The sequence below is a fragment of the Molossus molossus genome, unplaced genomic scaffold, assembly GCF_014108415.1.
Source record: "Molossus molossus isolate mMolMol1 unplaced genomic scaffold, mMolMol1.p scaffold_m16_p_24, whole genome shotgun sequence".
Lineage (NCBI taxonomy): Eukaryota > Metazoa > Chordata > Mammalia > Chiroptera > Molossidae > Molossus > Molossus molossus.
The window spans coordinates 11,433,551-11,453,852 of NW_023425360.1; the positions used below are offsets into that span (position 1 = coordinate 11,433,551).

At 55.2% G+C, this 20,302-nt stretch overlaps 1 protein-coding gene across 1 annotated transcript in view; it reads right to left on the reverse strand.

The window, feature by feature from the left end:
* The window catches only part of ADAMTS17 (ADAM metallopeptidase with thrombospondin type 1 motif 17), a 213,310-nt gene that overhangs the window by 55,150 nt on the left and 137,858 nt on the right, over positions 1-20,302 (reverse strand). The window contains exons 14-15 of the mRNA XM_036278118.1: positions 17,076-17,203; positions 10,419-10,539 (exon numbers count right to left, since the gene is read on the reverse strand). Coding sequence (XP_036134011.1) covers positions 10,419-10,539; positions 17,076-17,203 — 249 coding nt within the window. The remainder of the gene's footprint in view (positions 1-10,418; positions 10,540-17,075; positions 17,204-20,302) is intronic.

Sequence of the window (20,302 nt, forward strand, 5' to 3'; positions counted from 1 at the left end):
GAGTGGGAGGGAGAGAGAGGAAGAGAGAGAAACATCGACGTGAAAGGGACACATCGAGTGCCTGCCTCCCACACGACCAACCAGGGCTGGGGACAAACTGCAACCGAGATACGTGCCCTTAGCGGGAACCGAACCCGGGTCTCTCCAGACCGCAGGGCGACGCTCTAACCGCAGAGCCAAACCGGCCAGGGGGTCTACTCTTTCCTTAAAGGAGGCCCCCAAGTTAAATAAGTGTGGGGCCCCACAAGTTCTCACCCGTCTCGATCCTTGGACACCAATGGATGTAGGCAATTTCCCTTTGTCTGCAAGCATTTGGAGATTCGTTTGCGTGTGAAATTACGATTTTGAGACCCAGAAACTCAGCTGGGGCTATTACGACAGTCACAATGCTTTGCTGCAACAGCCCATGGACTAGCGACGAGCAAAGGGGACTCCGGAGGGGCTGGACTCCATCGGCGATGTCTGGATTTTCCGGGGAGGGTAGTTCTGCTCCGCCTGGCTCAGAGGTCGGATGTTTTCATCCACTGTCTGAAACAGACCAGTGCTCTGTGTATGTGCTGAGAAGCCGTCAGAAGTTTCTCGGCAGCTACAGAGGTTTCCCCAGAGACGAGGGTGGGTACCTGCTCCCCCTGCTCCTGCGGCAGACGACACCTCCCTAATGGCCCAGCAGGTCAGGTCACGTGGCAAACGTCTGCTTCCAACCCGGGCTCCTCTCTCTTCCTGCAGATATTTACACGCTGTCCCTGGACTCGGGCACTGTGGGGAAAGACCGTGAGCCATTCTGGGGAGTGAGGAGGGGGCATCCCTGGCTGGAGGCCCGGCTGGAGGTCTGGCTGGTCCACGGGCCCCCCTGCGTGGTGCTGTGCCGAATGGGCTCTTTCCGTCCTTCTCCCTGTCGGACTCCACTGGACGGCTTGACCCGCAGTCAACCTACTTCCACTCCTGGCACGGACTCAGCTCCACTTCATTTCCACTCGGAGTCCTGGCAGCTCTGTCCTCAGCCGTGGATGCGAAGTGCAGAGGCGTTTCCTGTTCCAGGTGGTTTGGAGCCGGCCGCCAGGCAGCGTGGGCTGGCCGGGGCGGGGGTGAAATTCTCCAGACTCTGCTCCCAGCAAATGTGAGAGGGACTCAGTCACACGCGCCTGCCTTCCCCAGCACCAGCCCCAAGTGGAAGCAGGCTTGTTTGAACCAACCTGAGAAACGTAACAAGCGCGGACCACCTCCGCGTTCGCCCTGGTGCGCACCCCAGGCCCTGGAACGCCGGCGTTGCGCCCGGCGGGTAAGATGAGGGGCCAAGGAGGCTCCGACCTCCCACGGAGGTCCCGTGCCTCTGGGGCGCCGAGGAGTCATCCTGTGACACCGAACCCTTCTCCTTGGGTGGGGGGTTTGCCTGCTGGCCCTAAAATGGGCTCCAGTTGAAAAGGCCCATTTCATGGGGGAATCAGAAGTTGAGCAATATATAGGACCCTGGCATCCATCTGTCCCTTTTACCGGTACCGCCACAGAAAAGTGGAGATAATGTTCCTATTTTGGCTAAATACCTGGAACTGGGGTCAGGGAAGGCATGGTGCTGGGACGTCTCAGAAGCCAAGGGACTAATGGCAGGCACCACTGGTCCTTCTGGGAGAACCAATGAGCCAACCAGAGGCTCCGGGAACACTGGGATGTGAATATACATCGAACAGGATGAGGGTCGGAGGCAACGTCAGCCTCCCTGGGAGGCCCATGGTCTCTGGGGAGCAGAAACATCCATATAGGTAGGAGAGGACCGATGTCCCCGTGGGAAAAGGTAACTTTCGGGGGTAACGCTAGGTGATGGGGCTTCCGAGTCAGATGCTGGTGACCTTTACCTGGGTTCCTTAGGTGGGCAGAAAGAGAGGGGGTGGACTCTTTGAGGATTTAGGACAAAGGCCACCACTCATGTTAGAGAGCATTTACAGGCGTTGTTCTATTTGTAGAGTGACAGTTGGGGCCAGGAACGTAGGCAAGACAGGCCAATGTCCACACCAGGGAGGCGGGGACAACCTCGGGGCTGATGAAGACCTCTGTGGGTGTGAGGCCTCTGGAGGTGGCAGGGCTGCTTGGGACACAGGAGCGACCCCAGGGGACTGTCTACTGGTGAGCCCTGGCATGGTTGCTTAGAAACAAGAGTGTCCCCAATTCTGCCTGTCCCCCAGGCAGGTGTGTAAGGTTATCTAAGTGGTTCCTAACTTAGACAATAGGGTGATGGTCCTCATGGTAGACTTGCCTAGTTTTCTGTCTGCCTCATCAGACTGGGTTTCTCAAGTAGACACCATTTCTAAGAAAGACCTGGATAGTTTTGTGTAGTCTGCAACGGCAGGAAGATGGACAACGACATACTTTTTAAAAAGCAGGGATGAAAGTTGAAAGAGAAGTATTTCACGGGTAACTCCATTGTAGCCAAAATGATTTAATTCTTAAGTTTGGAGCCAGAGAGAGAGAGAGAGAGAGAGACAGAGAGAGAGAGATTGCCTCTTACCTATTTTTAAAAATCTCAACCAGTACCTTGCAACGTCGACTGAGAGATTATATATGAGGAAGCCCAAGAGGAGGTGACCTGGGTAGGCTCTCAGCCACCACCGGTTTGAACTCTAACCCAGGACAGGAACAGGGGACTAAGGCTGTCGGGAGGACACGGGTCACTGCATGTCCCATCCCAGGAATAAGCATAAAGAACACACATGTGTCAACTCGGCACTCAGACCACCTTGGCACCCAATGCCAGGATGCAGAGGCTAGGACCTGAGCCCAGGGCAGGCTCAGAGGGTCTCCTGAGGCTAAGAAGGGGTTCAAACAATTCCTCCTAGGCATTAGGCATAGTTCTGCTGAAGGCAAAGACCAGTCTGGAATGGAACCCCGTTCTTCCATAGAAAAACGGTAGTGCCTCAAGTCACTGGAGTTGACCACTAGGAATTTGGGGTACATGGTACTTAGTGGAAATCAGTGTCCTTTGGGTTTCCATGAGATTTAGGGCTGGTATTCTTTTTTCCGGCTAAGGCGTCACCCCCAGAAACACTGACACCCTACAGGTGCTTCCCATACTGACCCGGCTAAGACTCTCTGAGCTTCCTGGGGTCACTTTGGGGGATGCATGTCCTCCAGCTTCCTTCATGCTTAAAGCTGGCTGTGGTTCCCACTGGGCCCTCCCCCCTCACCTCTTCCACCTCGGGGGTGGCTGCTCTTCATCCAAATATGACATCACTCTGATTCCTACATCAGCACACCTAAAACATGGGTATAAATCCGACAGCCCAGGAGACGGATGCTGAACCCAGTGACCAGCCTGGTCGTCCACCTCCATTCCCAGGACGTGCATGATGAGTCAGATCATTTTTGCGTTACCCAGAAAACTGTGGGCGGGTTTGTCCTCCACCACGCGGATCCTCCGGGCTCCAGCAGGAATGACAGCCGCTTCGATATAACCTGCAGCGACAAGGGACAGAGGTGAACCGCACCTGCCTCATCGACCCCTTATGGTTTCAGAGCCCACGAGCTGGCACAGCCGGACAAATCCAGGGTCAGCTCTCCGAGCGTGCTTCCATGGCCAGAATCCCTTGGCACCATTTGCACGAGTTATGGATTGCACTGTGTCCCCCAAAATCCATTTGTTGAGGTCCTAACCCCGGGTACTCAGAATACAACCTTATTTGGAAATAGGGCCAGTGAAGATGTCATTAGTTACGATGGGCGGGCCCCTCACCCAATACGACAGCTATCCTTATGAAAAGGGAACATTTGGGCACAGCACAAGGGGAAGACAACATGGAAACATGGAGCAGAGATCAGGTGACGCATCTCCAAGCACCCGAAGCTAGGACGGGGGCTGGGACAGATCCCTCCTCGCAGCCTTCAGACAGAACCCACCCTGCTGAGACGTGATCTCGGTCTTCCTCCCTCCAAACTTCCCATCTGCTGCTGACACCACCCAGTTTGCGGTACGTGGGACCCCAGGGTAGCTCACTAGGTCGGCTGGGACTCAGCAAGACAGTGCCTCTTGGGAGTGAGGGTGTGGGGTTCCCTCTGAGCACGGTCCTCTCCTGGAGGTTCCTTCACTCTTCCCTGTAGTGTGAACTCCCCCCAAGTCCCCTCGGGATCACAACAGGAGCTCAGCGACGTCCCCTCTGACAACACAACTGCCCAGACCCTGCGGACCATGTCCTGCCCCCACAGCCCTTTGGTCATTTCTGCAACTATCACCGCATATACATTTGCATCACCAGGCTGCAGTCCGAGCTGAGACGTATCCGCCGAGGTCCAGAGTAGCTCGTTCCCCACCATCCTCGGCAAGGTGCCCTTGCAAACCACGCGGGGTTCCCACTCCCATTTTTAAGCTTAACCTTGGCTCAAGGAGCATCACTGAAAAGCAACGGGTTTCCTCTCCTGCTCGCGTACCCTCGGGTGGGGCAGAGGCCGATGGGCAGCGTAGAGTCGGGAGCAGAGGCGCAGCTCGGGTTTGGCTCACTGTCACTGGACCTTGGAAGACTGGGGCCGGGGAGTCTCTGCCGTGCATGGGCTCGGCTGGCCTTACTCTCTAAGGTGAGTCCCTCCAACCACGATGTGGACAGAACCAATGAAGACTAAACCCCAGGCATGAAAGACGGTCCTTTGTCCACAAAGCAAGGGCACCATCTCTAGCTTCACTGCTTTCTTTCCAACAGCCACAGCTCAAAGGCCACCCGAGGCTGGCGCGGAGCCACCAGGAGGGAAAGAGTCCCGTCACCAACTCCAAAAGCGCCTCGCTGTCCCTCAGACCAGATGTCCCCAGTGCAGACGCCATATCATGTGGTCTGGGCATGGACCGTAACTAAAGGGAAGAGTTACTCTAAGAATTCATGAGACACAGTCATCTTTTAGGTAAGGTAGTAAGACTTGATCTTTGGGATAACTTTCCAACCTAGTCTGTGCTATTAAGAGAAATCTAGTTCGAGGGACACAGTTTGGTTTCGTGAGGGAGCCATGGACAAACTCAAGGCCCCTGACAACGTTCCAGCAGAAAAATGCCGATCCCTGCCTTAACGACGAGCGGTTTGAACAAACTTCAAGGTGATGTTGACCTTAAACTTGCCTCAACTCTTCGGAAGACTGATGCTCCCAAGCTACGAGCACATGTCCCTGGGAAGGAATTTTTGTGTCAACTGCCCAGGCAGATTTGCTCTGCTCGATGATTGGGGGGGGGGGGGGTGTCAAATTTTTTCCCCTGTGTTTTCAGTAGCCTTAACTTTTTTTTTGAAGAAACCCCTTTTGCTGGTGAGGCACCATGACAGAACACAGGTAAAACCCTGGCTATGTGAACTGGATTTCCCCCGGGGTTGTATCAAACATACATAAAAATAAATCAAAGTTACTTTTTTTGGTAATCAACTCAGAAAAGAATCAGAGAGTTTTTGTGTAGGTTCCTATTTTTTTTCCCTTTTTACAAAAGTTGTTTATGAGACTATTACTGTCTGTATTTTTTCCTCAAGGTCAAATGAGAAAGAGCTCACTGCCCTGGCAGGTTTGGCTCAGCAGTTAGAGCGTCGGCCCGCGGACCATTGAGTCTCGGGTTCGATTCCGGCCAAGGGCACGTACCTCGGTTGCAGTTCGTCCTTGGCCCTGGTTGAGGTTGTGCGGGAGGCAACCAGTCGATATGTCCCTCTCACATCGATGTTTCTCTCTCTCTTTCCCTCTCTCTCTATCTGAAAATAAATAGAAAAATATCCTCGGGTGAGGATTAAGAAGAAAAAAACAAACTCACTGCTTGGGAAGCCCAGGAGGCTGGACTAATCCTCTTGTCCACTCCTCTGAACGTGAGGTCCGTGCAGATGGGCCAAAGCAAGGCCGTGACCTTGAGCTTCAGCCTGACAACCAGGCGGGGGTGACCAAGTGCCCGCTGTCCTTTGGAAACCCCAGCCCTGTAATCTGGAAACTTCCCCGCGCACGAAAGTGCCATCTGTGTGTGGCTGCATTCTCCGGCGTGTCCCAGCACATTCTGCCAAAATGCCAGGTGTGGCTGAGAACAAAAACGTCCCCCTGGCTCGCTGACAGGTTTCTGTCTGGCTTCCAACCCCGTGACTCTCTCTCTTTTTATAGCTTTCAAATTGGTTTTATTCTATAGTTTTTCTTTTTGGCAATCGGTCCTCCACATCAATTACACGTTAATTGGTGGCCTCCGTGTGTATCCACGGCTCACGCACGGCTCCTTCCCGTCGCTCTGCCCCGAAGACGCACAGCCCGTGAGCAAGGCGAGAACCCAGACGCTGCACCGCCGGGACCACACACGGCGTCCGGACATCGTGCACGAGAAACACGGGGCCGCAGCCCTGCCGCCACACAGGTGGGCACCTGCGTGCCAAGGTTATTATTCCCGACTGAGAAAGACATCGCCGGGGGTTCGTGTACGCATCTCAGGAGCTGCAACTGCGGTTCTCAGTCACAGTGAAAAGTCAAGTGTCACTCCATGTCCTCGTCATGGAAGGTCACCTCCCCACGGAGCCGCCGCACCTCCGGTTAGAGACTGCAGCCCGGAACCGGGCCCGTGGCAGGGATTATAAAGGTGACTGGGATAAGTGTGTGACACAGGGACCCGTCCGCACGAACAGGACAGACCATGTCACCCTCCCTTTTCTTTAAAAAATATTTCTTCCCGCCCTGGCCAGTTTGGCTCAGCGGTTAGAGCGTCGGCCTGCGGTCTGGAGAGACCCGGGTTCGGTTCCCGCTAAGGGCATGTACCTTGGTTGCAGTTTGTCCCCGGCCCTGGTTGGTCGTGCGGGTGGCAGCCACTCGATGTGTCCCTTTCACATCGATGTTTCCCTCTCTCTCTCTTCCTCTCTCTCCCTCCCACTCTGTCTGTACAAAAAATGGAAAAATGTCCTCGGGTGAGGATAAAAAAAAAAAAAAAAAAAAAAATATTTCTTCCCTTTATTGATTTGAGAGAGAGAGAGGGAGAGGGAGAGAGAGAAACATTGATGAGAGCCCTGGCCGGTTTGGCTCAGCGGTTAGAGCGTCAGCCTGCGGTCCAGAGAGACCCGGGTTCGGTTCCCGCTCAGGGCACGTGCCTTGGTTGTGGTTTGTCCCTGGCGCTGGTTGGGTTCTGCGGGAGGCAGCCACTCAATGTGTCCCTTTCACGTGGATGTTTCTTTCTCTCTCTCTCCCTCCGACTCTATCTGAACAAAAAATGGAAAAATGTCCTCGAGTGAGGGTCAAAAAAAAGAAACATCGATGAGAGAGAACATCGATTGGCCGCCTCCCGCACGCCCCTCACTGGGGATCGGGCCCACACCCTGGGCATGAGCCCTGACTGGGAATCAAACCGGTGACCTCTTGGTACAGGGTCGATGCTCAACCACTGAGCCACACCAGCCGGACCACCCTCCCTTTTAAGAACAGATTCTTGTTCTGGCTGGTTTGGCTCAGCAGTTAGAGCGTCAGCCCATGTACTGAAGCATCACAGGTTGGACTCTGGTCAAGGGCATGCACCTGGGTTGCAGGTTCAATCCCTGGCCCCGGTCGGGGTTGTATAGGAGGCAACCAATCGATGTTTCTCTGTCTCACCTTCTCTCCCTCCCTCCCACTTTATCTAAAATCCATAGGAAAAAACAAAACAAAAACATTCTCGGGTGAGGATTAACAACAACAAAAAAAGATTGTTTAAGAAGGTTCTCCTTAAGAACAAAATGCAAAGGGGCACATGGGTCACCGTGGTTGGTTCCCGGTGGACACCAGTCACCTTTCTAGCGCCAAGGACAGCCCAGAATAAAGACAAAAATGACAATTTAATGAATGAAAGGGACAGCTTCATGCCAAGAACTTTCAAATCATTCAATTGAAAACTTCGCTGTTTCAACTCAACCGAAGACGGGGCCCACCCATTACAAGGCAGCGTGGTGGCCAGTCCGAGCCCATCCCTTCCCGGGCTGAGTGGCCAAGGACCTCTGTCTGTTCAGAGCTGCAAGGCCGTAGGGACCTTCGCTCAGGATGCCGTGTCCCTTGTCACCACACTGGGCCCCTCTCGGACACGAGGACGTCTTAGAGGGCGTGGACATCGGAGTCCCAGCTCCAGTATTCAAGGTAAAAGGACCAGAAGAGTTCAGAGAAGGGTCAGGATTTCACATTACTGGGCAAAAAGCCTGTACGTGATTACTCTGTATCTTTCTGGTAGTGTTTCTCTCTGATACTCACCCTCAGGGTGGTAGGACAGTCCTCCTTCGGAACTGGGCAGCGGTGAAAGTCACCTTCCTCTGTGAGCTGACAGTCCATCCAGCCACACCTGGGGCCACCTCAATGTCACCTGACCCTGGGGGCTCTATACCATTTCGAAGTCGGGTTTTTCCTCCAGCCTGACGTGTCCTGCCCTGCCCCCACTGACAGTGAATGTCTACTTGTTCTTGGGGGCTCAGGGGCCACCCTCCTCTGCCTGCAGCCCTGGGTGAGGTGCCCACCCGAACTGGGGCTCCATAGCACCCCACTGAGCTGCCTCTGCATCACGCGGGGACTCACGCTGTTTCACGAACAGACTCACGGGCGACCAGTGTCCCTGGTCATGTGCAGTGAAGAATGTCCGACCACGACTACAGGTTCCTGTTTGCTGAAACCGCAGGAGAGGGGCAGCCAGCAGTTCATCCCCATGGGAGTGAATTCCACGCCCGCCTCCAAAGGCACAGAATCCCCACTGATGTGAGCTGATGCTCACAGACCCCACCGTGAGGAAGAGGACAAAAACAGCGTTGGGCTTGAAGCGCAAGGTGTGACATTTGGCAACGGTTCAGAGTGACAGACATTTGGCAGGTGGCTGGGGCCGACCTGTGCTTACGTCTCTCTGAAGGTTTGCTAAGGGTTCTGTGCCCCAGAAGCTGGAAGGAAGCCACGCCGCAAGCCATGGTGGGGACAGCTACCCTGGGAGGCTTCCGACGGCTGTCTGTCCTTCCACGGGGGACTGGCCACCACCGCCAGAGGCCGACCCCCCGGATGAAGGCTGCACCTTCATGCCCACCTCCCCCTGTGTGCCAAGGGGCTAGGCACAGGATGGGGCGGAGAACTGGTGAGCAGAAAGAATGGACGTTCCTGGAGATGGAGGACCAGATCCGCCTGCACCAAATCCAAAGGCCCCGAAACAGATAAGATGCTGGAAAGAGACAAACCTCCACCCCAATCTGGGTTCTCCCACAAGGGAGCTGCTCTGTCCCAAATGGGAGGTTTGCAAAGGTGTGTGGTGCACCTCCCTCCACGTCCCCCGAGCTGCCCAGGGAGATGTGGGTGTGGCCATGCGCTGTGGGCCTTCCTCACGGGGCGGTGCATTCGTCCAGCAGGGCTCAGACCACTATCCAGGGTCAGGAAAGGGTTCCAAGACTTCCTTTTTTTTTTTATCCTCACCTGAGGACATTTTTCCATTTTTTGTTCAGATAGAGTGGGAGGGAGAGAGAGGACCAGAGAGAGAGAGAGAGAAACATCGATGTGAGAGGGACACATCGAGTGGCTGCCACCCGCATGACTGACCAGAGCCGGGGACAAACTGCATCCGAGGTACATGCCTTAGCGGGAACTGAACCCAGGTCTCTCAGGACCGCAGGCCGACGCTCTAACCGCTGAGCCAAACTGGCCAGGGCTCCTTTTTTTTTTTTAATCCTCACCCAAAAACATCTTTGCATTTATCTTCAGATAGAGCAGGAGGGAGAGAGGGAGGAAGGGAGAGAGAGAAACATCGATGTGAGAGAGACACATCGAGTGGCTGCCACCCACACGATCCCAAGCAGGGACGGGGACAAACTGCAACCAAGGTACGTGCCCTTAGCAGGAACCGAACCCGGGTCTCTCTGGACCGCAGGCTGACGCTCTAACCGCTGAGCCACACCGGCCAGGGCCAGAGGTTTGTTCCTAACCGCCCTTGCAGGCACAGCTGCTCAAGGTCACGGTCTCATGCTGGGGTCCAGACAGAGAAGCGGCATCAGATGTGTCAGCACCAACAGCCGACACCACCAGTGCTGTCCAGAACTTCTGCAGCGGCAGCGCGGTCCCCTCTCTGTGCTCTCGAACCCCGGCACCACTAGCCACAGGTGGCGACAGGCTGAAATGCGGCTCGTGAAACCACGGCCTCAATTTTCAAATGTGGTTCGTTGTCATTGATTACAATTACGTTTTGCAGAGAACCAGTGGCCAGGGGCCTGCTGGACGAGACGGCCCCTCGGTTTACCGCAGGAGCCACGGGGCAGGCATGGTTCTCACACAGGCTCCGTTTCACAGACTGGACACCTGCACCGTGGTGGATAAAACACCTCTCTTTGCCTTTCAGAAATCACGAAACCGAGGTTGCAGGTCACCCGATCGGTGGTCAACTAGCCCTTCCATGAGAAATACACCATCTTTGGTTGTGGGACAAAGGGAGTAAGATCCACATAAAACACTGGCTCGAACCTGGCACTCACCTGTCCCCCGAGAGTGGCTGAAGTCGCCCTTGACCACGCGGCAGGTCTTGCCGTCCCCGCTGCAGACCCCGCACCGGTCCTCCTTGGCTGCCGACCCGATGATGCCATCACAGCCGATTTTCTAAATGACCAGAGAGCTGGGTTATCCTGTGTTTAAGACTCAGGGGGGTCAGCAAGGCTTCCCTGACTTCCCATGAAGCCAGCAGGCACGGTGCCGGGGCCCACGATCCTTTCCGAGGCTCGAGAAAATAATGTGTTTTGAAATCAGAAGAGGAAAAAAAAATGAATAGAATCCAGCTTGTATTATGTCCGTCCTTATACCCACTTAGCCATCCAATATATTCTTGAGTATTTATTATAGAAAAGGGGGGCCCAGGAAGGCAAAAGTGCCCCCACAAAGTCACACCGAGGCCTGAGACGCCTGGCACCTTCTAGATACCTGAGCCAGAGGTCATGGGTAGGGGTGGCCGCTGCATACATGCCCGGTGTGGCCACAATTTCACGCAATCCCAGAATACGTGTCTAATAGAGGCATAAAAATGATGGCCTCTTCTCCAGCTGGGCCCTGGCAAAATTGGGAATACGAGATTTTTTTTTTTAATACTCACCTGAGGACAATTTTCCATTTTTTGTTCAGATAGAACGGGAGGGAGGGAGAGGAAGAGAGAGACAGAGAGAAGCATCGACGTGAAAGGGACACATCGAGTGGTTGCCACCCGCATGACCCAACCAGGGCTGGGGACAAACCGCAACCGAGATACGTGTCCTTAGAGGGAACTGAACCCGGGTCTCTCTGGACCACAGGCCGACACTCTAACTGCTGAGCCAAACTGGCCAGGGTGGGAATAGGAGATTTGGCTGTCACTGTGCATCCTGGGCCTCTCTCTGCTGTACCCCAGCCTGACAGCAACCCCCACCCCACCCTCCCCAGCAGAGCAGTTTAGTCCTCTTGTAATTAGACCGAGACTTTCTCAAACAGCTCTTGATGGTCTTTGTTTTTAATTTTCCTGGCTGGAAAGAAAGGTATTTACTTTGTTAAAAAATGTTATTTCTCTTTACTGATTTTTATTATTTTATTTTGTTTTTTAATCCTCATCTGAGAATCTTTTTCCATTTATCTTCAAGACAGAGCAGGAGGGAGAGAGGGAGGAAGAGAGAGAGAGAGAAACAGTGATGTGAGAGAGACACACTGATCGATTGCCTCCCACATGACCCCAACCAGGGCTGGGAACAACCGCAACCAAGGTACGTGCCCTTGGCCAGAATCGAACCCGGGACTCTTTGGTCTGCGGGCTGACACTCTAACCGCTGAGCCAAACTCGCCAGGGCTCTTTATTACTTTTTAGAGAGAGAGAGAGAGAGAAAGAGAGAAACATCGATGGGAGAGAACATCGATCGGCCCCCTCCTGCATGACCCCCACTGGGGACTGAGCCCACAACCTGGGCATGTGCCCTGACCGGGAATCCAAATGACAACCACCGAGCGCCACCAGCCGGGTGAAGGTACTTGCTTTTTTCAACCTAACAGCTCTCTTCCAATGACTGCCTCATCCTCTCTCCATGGAGGACACCACTGACTTATTTTAATTTGGACTGAGGGCGTCCAGGCCGGGCACAGCCTCATCCGGGCATTTCCTGGGCTCCTGGTCAGTTCCGCCCATTCCTGAGCTCCTCCTTTCTCGACTTCACCCTTGTCTGGTTCAACTCCACGCAATTTCCCCAGCATGGAGGCCTGGAAAATAACATTTCTGAGTTCTTCCGTATCGCAAAATTACTTTATTTTGCTCGCATGCTTGGTTGATGAGTTGGCGGCAGAATTCTGTAATTATTGCAATTTTCTGCCAGGGTGAGTTTTTCTGTTTGTTTTTCTTGGTCTTCCTCATCCCAGCTGCTGGTTTTCTTCAAGAAGCAGATCATCGCTGGTTGACCACTCGTCTTGGAGGAAGGCACGCAGAAAGACCGACCGGGGGAGCTAGGGTTGAGGAGGGGGGTGTCCCATGGCGGGTCTCCCTGTAGGACGGGCGAGTCGGCCCCCAAACCCAGAAGTCGGTGGAAAGGTTTAGATGAGAGAGTGCAGGGGACAAGTTCAGACTTGTAGGCCTGACACCAATAAAGCTTTGGCACGGGCACTTCGGAGATGTCAGCGGCAGGGTCACGACGTGAAGAAAAGCAGCGACCAGAAGGGCGTTGTTGGGACACGGGCCCAGCCAGGCATTCAACACCCGGTTCTCTGGCCTCAGTGCTTGTGACCACCTGTCCCCGGGGGGCTCTGAGGCCAGAGTCGCTTACAATTCTCTGAAATCCCACCCGCAATCCGACTTGCCCAACAGGTCACCGTGCACAAACGGGGAGGCCAGTGAGTTCTGGACGGTGGACATGGCCTGTGGGGATGGTCAGATCCCAAAAGCACTGTAGTCCTAAGAGCATGCATCCGCTCATTTGCTTCTCTCTTTTAAAAATTTTTTCTTCATTGGTTTTAGAGAGAGAGGAAAGGAGAGGGAGAGAGATAGAAATATCGATGAGAGAGAACATTGATTGGCCGCCTCCTGCATGCCCCCAACTGGGGATCAGGCCCACAACCTGGGCATGTGCCCTGACCGGGAATCGAACCGGTGACTTCTTGGTGCATGGGTCGATGCTCAACCACTGAGCCACACTGGCCGGGCTCATTTGCTTCTCTTTCGCACCAGCTCCAGGGGGAACACAGGGAATCAGACACAGTCCCTCCACGAAGCAGCTTCCGGGCCCTGAAGGTGTTTCATTTTGGTGTGGTGTCCATCAAGCCTGGGAGAGGTGCACTAGGTAGGGTCCCGAGGCAGTGTGACCCTCATCGGAGGGAGGGAGTTGGCTGCAAGTGAAAATAAGCTGCTCAGGCCTGTAAGGAAAGCCAAGCACGTCCGGTTCCAGGTGTATTCCGACCTGCCCCCCGTCTGACGCACCCACGGGAGGCCAGCGGTCCGACGCAGGTGGGACATCGGCGGCGTGGGGACTTGACATCTTTGCTTCCGGAGGCCGACAGGAGGACCCCTGACTGGAGGGCTCCTCTTTATAGGGACTTGCTGAAAAAAACGGACAATGTTTGTGCTTCCTGCCCCTGCGCGCTCTCCCTTTTATGAGCGCTGTTGAGTTTCATTTCAGCATGTTAAGTAATTTGTGACTCACTGTAATGAAACTTCACTCAGGCCTCATAAAAACAGCACAAAGTGGTGTTTCCATGTTTCGTGTTATGGTTTGAATCAGTCTGCTATTTGGAGCTTACTGGAATCTGCTCAGCGGGCCATTTTGGAGACTCTCGTCCCCCTCCCCGCCCCGCCAGCTAGTCACTGGGTTCCTCAAAATTTCCCAGAACTCCTCCTGCGACCCCAAAATAGCAGAATTTACAGCTGAAGGGACAGAAGGAAAAGCCAGTGAGTAAACCGCACTATATTTATGTAGTGCTGCCCGACGTGAAACGTGGATACTTTCTACTTCTTCCCCGTTATAATTACATTGTGTCAATGAACAGCTACAGATCCTCCGCTCGTAAACCTCTACGACGATATTTTATTACTCTTACTGGTCTTCTCGCTAAAACGATATTTTATTACTCTTACTGGTCTTCTCGCTAACCAGTTTTCCTGGCCTCGCTCAGTCACTAGCACGAGAACCCAGAACATTCTACTTTGGCAGTTACTGTAACTGGGATAAATACCGTATTTGTACTTCATTCCCCCATCGTCGTACTTAAGTGTGCTCGCTTTTAGTACAAACACTCATTAACGATGACTTGGCCAATTTGGCTTTTCGTGCGAACTGACCTAGCAGCCGGGCTGGTGTTAACCTTTCTCGTTTCTCTCGGAAGGAGCGCTGTCAGGAAAATGACAGAGGGTACTTTTAACCTTATTCAGAAAGGGAGCTGTTTCTCCACGTTTTCATCTTGCTTCCAGGCTGGTGCTGTCGCTGTCTACCAGGACGGTGGCCCTTCTGCTAGGACTGGTGGGCTGCCTGGAGGCGGCGGGTCACGGGGGTGCACGCATGCAGAGGAGACAGTACTTTTGAAAACTGGCAGGTGGGGGTGTCCCGTCAGCAGGGCGGCTCCAAGGGCGCCCTTCCACCCACCGTAGAGCAACCACAGCTGCCTGCGCCCTGTGACCCTGCCTCGAGGGGTCGCGTTTAGTTAGAGCAGCAGTCAGTGCAGGGGTGAGTCAGTACAACGATGACAGCGATGGGGGCATTTGCGATGGACTGGAGGGCGGAGATGGGTGACATCTGGGCAGGCAAGTGGACCAGGCCATCCCTACCACACCCCAGTGCAGGGCAGGCTCTGGTCCACGGTGCCCTCTGACCACAGACACCGGGCTATTAAAATGCCTTGGGTGGCATCTCATCCCTGCTGCACAGACTGAAGGGCTGAGACCTGGCTGTAGAGGTCCGGAGGGGATGGGGGTTCTAACCCAAAAGGCAGAGGCTGCAGGTAGCTGAGTGCGGCTGCTCCAAAGGGTGCACGTGCCTTTACCTGGGACACTGTCACAAGAGGAACACATGCCACTGGGCTGCAGGATGGCCCACGCATGTGTGTCCTTGCGGAAGAAAACCAGTCCTGGGGTCGGTTTGCAAGCAGGTCTACCAAGGGCCATTGGCAACTCGCCGGCCACTACCGCCCTCCCTGGGAGGATGCCCGGCCACAACTCGGGCACAGCGTCCAGCTACCCTCACACGTCGCATCGGCGAACAGGGCCAGTCTCTGCCAACCAAGTCTGGATAGCATCAAGCTTTCCCGAAAACTCCCAGTTTGGGAAGCGTTTGGACTTTGCAGGGAAAATCCCTTCACGAGGATTGAAATGGTTGGCTGCAGGGATTGCTCCAGAAGTTGTCTCTGTGTCTGTGACGTCCTGTCCCTTTACACTCACTCACCAAGACCTTGCCACCCAGGCCATGGCCAGGCAGCGGGACGCGGACAGAATGAAGGGGAGCTGTGGCCCTCAGGGGACGACAGCTTCTCTACCCCGTGCCCCCCAGAATTTATGATTTTTTCTTTTTTTTAATCCTCACCCGAGGACATTTTTCTATTTTTTTCTCAGATAGAGTGGGAGGGAGAGAGTGGAAAAGAGAGAGAGAGAGAGAGAAATATCGATGTGAAAGGGACACATCAAGTAGCTGCCACCAGCACGACCCAACCAGGGCCAGGGACAAACTGCAACCGAGGTACGTGCCCTTAGCGGGAACCGAACCCGGGTCTCTCTGGACCGCAGGCTGACGCTCTAACCGCTGAGCCAAACCGGCCAGGGCAGAATTTATGATTTTTCAAGTACTTTAGTATTTTGCGAAAACTGAGCATTGGAGGTGGGTGTCAACTTAGGGTGTGGGGACCCTGACGCATCTGTAGCCACACGGCCCCTGGTAAAATCAGGAGACGCTCAGTGGCCCCCAGTGAGCAGCCCCCTCGCTGAGTCTCACACAGGACAGTGGAGAGGCCACAGAGGGGACAGCAAATGCCAGAGGGAAGACCTGGTTTCCCTTCTACGCCAGTGCACGTCAGTGACACCCACCTGCCTGCTCAGGGCTTGGGGACCCGCCGTGTCCTCCAGCTCTGGCGGCTCACCAGCTGAGGACACAGGGCCAATGACAGGGTGGGTCTGAGGCTGACGGAGAGCTTGTCTGGGGCTCTCACCTGACAGGCTCAGACTGAACGGGGTCATCAGGAAATGAGGCACCTGTGGCCCCTCCAGGCACCGGAGCGGGGCCGCCTCTTACCCCACCCCCACAGCAGGAGGGCGCCCGTGCTGATGGACAGACAGGAGCAGAGTCACCTCCATTCCGTCAGGCCTGGAGGACCTGGCCACAGGAGGGCCCCAGCTCAGGGACACAGTGCAGGTGGCCGCTGAGCCTCCCTCCTTCCTTTCTATTTCCTTTGTCATTTTCTTCTTTTTTTAAAAAAATCCTCACCCAAGGACATTTTTGCATTTATCTTCAGATAGAGCAGGAGAGAGAGAGGGAGGAAGAGAGAGAGAAACATCGATGTGAGAGAGACACATCGAGTGGCTGCCACCCACACGACCCCAACCGGAGCCGGGGACAAACTACAACTGCGGTAGGTGTCCTTAGCGGGAACCGAACCCAGGACTCTCCGATCTGTGGGCCGACGCTCTAATTGCTGAACCAAACTGGCCAGGCCTTTCCTTTGTCTTCCTAAATGACATTTCTCATCGTCCTAATGAGTCAGGCCTCCAACATCAGGATGGGTTTGGGGGGTATATTTCTGTGGGTGGAGCGAGCGGTCCCCCAAAGCCGGGCATGTTTCTCTCCCTGGGTACCACCCGCAGACCAACCTGCTCAGTGCTGTACCGTCTGCGGCCAATCAGGGCAGAGCTTGTGCAAAAACATGTTCACGTTCACCGTCCAGTCTCTCCTGAGCATTCAGGCTGCTCTTCCCTTTGTCACGAACGGCTCAAGTTATTTAAACGTTTCTGAACATTTAAACACCACCTCACTGCTGTTCTTCCAGCCACCTCAACTCCCAGGGGCCTGCAGGAACGGTGCCAGGCTTGGGAGATGGCACCCCTGCACCTAAAGGAACCCACTGCCCAGGCCTCCCGAGGCCCCCACCTCGTGCCGGGCCCCTCTGCGGGGAGGGAGCCTCTTCAGAGCCCCACCGAGGACGCAGAGGAAATACGTCACCTGGCACCTGCCGTGTACACAGAGGTCGGTCTCGTAGGGCCCGCAGGGTGTGCCATCCAGGACCCTGTCGGCCACCAGCAGCGGGGACTCCTTTCCCAGCGGCGAGCAGTACAGTTCACACGGCTTATCTGCGGAGGGAAAGGGGGTGAACGTTGACATGAGAAGGGGTGCGTGGGCCATGCAGGGCGCGGTGATTGCTCTGCACGGGAACCTCCAGAGAGAGACACGGGCACCTGTGTGGCGCCTGCGCCGGGCCCTCTGCCTCCCGGAGCTGGTGTGACCCACGAGGACCTGGACACCGAGCGAGGGAGCTCTTGCTAGAGCAGACACGCACCACCTCTCCGGGGCTCTGATGCACGTGCTCGGCGGACGGTTAGAGGGTGTTCCTAGGTGACAAGGAAGGGTCCCTTGGCCTAAGCAGTTTGAAAACGGCGGATTTTAATAACCTGTAAACTGAAGGGTTGTCTCGATACGTGGAGTAGCTGGGCTTTGAGGCGATTCACTGAACAGCAGCAGAAATGCCGACAGGGATGGTGACTGAACTAAATACCAGTTCGTGTCCACCATGAGCCGGGTGGCGTGCTAAGTGGTGTCTACGCGTCTCGGGAGAACGCTGTCCTTGTTTGGCTCCACAGACCGGCACACCAGTCCCTCGACGGGCAGAGTCGGACCCTGGCCTTGTGGGTCCTCCTGCTTTCCTTCCCACCAACCCCATTTTCTTTCCGATGGAGAACTTGGGGGGCCAAAAATGCCGAGGGAAAATGGTGCTGGCTGAAAACAAACCACCAGTTTCAGGAACGTTTTGGCTTCGGAGTGTAGACCCTGATTTCAGTGGAAATGGGATTCGGGTAGAAAACGAAAGGCGCTTTTGAGCTAAGTTAGAAAGAGCATCAGAAAAGAGGAGACTTTCCAAATCCAGGGGCCCCACCTTGATGGAGGGATTGTGGTCCTGACTCCAGGCAGGACGATACGCTCAACTCAACCTGCACGACTCTCCCACTCCACACTGTCCTCCATGGTTCAGGCCGTCTGAGGGCCCCCAGATCCCGGAGCAGAGTCCATGGGGGGCACTTCCCTCCCTGCATTTTATCATCTTCTTTTCTGAGCCCTCTGCTCAGGATCCAGGGCATCCCACAGCCCTGGGAAGGAACAGCACCATCTCCTAGAGGTCCCAGGAAAACCTTCATAAAACTGGAAGAGACTCAGCCCTCAAACGTCTCTGAACATGTCCCTCCAGGATGCCTGGGGTGGGTGAGTCCTCTCCAGGGTGCCTGGGGTGGGTGAGTCCTCTCCAGGGTGCCTGGGGTGGGTGAGTCCTCTCCAGGATGCCTGGGGTGGGTGAGTCCTCTCCAGGATGCCTGGGGTGGGTGATCCCTCTCCAGGGTGCCTGGGGTGGGTGATCCCTCTCCGGGATGCCTGGGGTGGGTGAGTCCTCTCCAGGATGCCTGGGGTGGGTGAGTCCTCTCCAGGATGCCTGGGGTGGGTGAGTCCTCTCCAGGGTGCCTGGGGTGGGTGATCCCTCTCCAGGGTGCCTGGGGTGGGTGAGTCCTCTCCAGGGTGCCTGGGGTGGGTGAGTCCTCTCCGGGATGCCTGGGGTGGGTGAGTCCTCTCCGGGATGCCTGGGGTGGGTGAGTCCTCTCCGGGATGCCTGGGGTGGGTGAGTCCTCTCCGGGATGCCTGGGGTGGGTGAGTCCTCTCCGGGATGCCTGGGGTGGGTGAGTCCTCTCCGGGATGCCTGGGGTGGGTGAGTCCTCTCCAGGGTGCCTGGGGTGGGTGAGTCCTCTCCGGGATGCCTGGGGTGGGTGAATCTTCTCCAGGATAAAAGACCGTAGTGCGGAACGTGACATTCTGGGGTTCCGCGTCAGACAGTGTCAACACTCTTGCAGACTGAGTAGCCCAGAAGGAGGTCACATCTTGTAAGTTACACAACCACCCGTCCCAGGAAAGAAGTCTGGAGCATTCCTCATGCCCAGATGAACTTCTGATGGAGGCTGGACGGTCTGGGGTGGGTCCCCGCTACCACTGGCCCATCTGCTGTCAGGACTTGGCTCGGATGCGGAAGCCAGAGACGCGGAAGGGGAAACAGACCCAGGGGTTTGAGGGCCACACGGCCCATCTGCTTGGTAGATGCTTGGAGGGTTTCCCCCGGAGAAGAGGACAGTGGTGGTTGCTTAGCACTCCCACTTAGTTCTCTGTCTACCAGTAGTTACAGTTCTCACTACGGTGGAGACACCACTTAATTCTGAGACCGTGTCAAATGCTCACCTATGCCCTGCCTGCCCTTCACGCTGAGGAGGCTGCTCAGGCCACTGTCCCCAAAGATGCTCAGCACAACCCAGCAGCCTGACCTCAGTGGGTTGGGCCAGCCGTGGCCACCTGACCATAGCTACACCAATCAGAGTCTCTTTCCCCACCGTGACTTCATAGTTAGGGCTCAGTGGATTGGGCCAGCAGTGGCCACCTGACCATAGCTACACCAATCAGAGTCTCTTTCCCCACCATGACTTCATAATCAGGGCTCAGTGGGTTGGGCCAGCAGAGGCCACCTGACCATAGCTACACCAATCAGAGTCTCTTTCCCCACCATGACTTCATAGTCAGGGCTCAGCTGACTGGACTCGCAGTGGCCACCTGACCATATTTGGACCAGAGTCTCTCTCGTGGGAAACCAGTATTGCAATCCTGATAGAGAGGTTGTCTCTACTCATGCTTGGTGCACCCCAGAGAAGTCTAGGTAACCTTATCCACAATCCAGGAACACAAAGCTCTGAAAATGGCCTCTTCTTACATTTATGGCCAACACATTTGCCAGTGAAACCAGCCTTGGCTGACGCGAGGTTGTGGGTACTGTTCGGTACCCCACTTGGAATTGCTGTCCATGGGCTACCTGGTAGAGATGTCCGCGTGTCTGACTGCGGGGTGCTCCTCTGAACCCCACCGAGAGTATAATGTGGTTATGGCTGCTGCACTGTTGTTACCTGCTAACGCGTAAAACGCTCTGAATTCTGAATGACATGTGGACCCAAAGGATTTGGATAGGGGATGAAGACACACAAAAGGCACTGTGGGCCACGCACCAGCTTCACGTACACCGGCTGTGAGGGGGCCATTCGGCAGCGCGGCAGGAAGACATGATCACACACACACAGTTGTGGTGGACGTGGACAGCGCTCCTGATATCCTCAGAGGCCTGGCCTCGGACCCTCCCCCTGGTCCCTGGGCCAGTG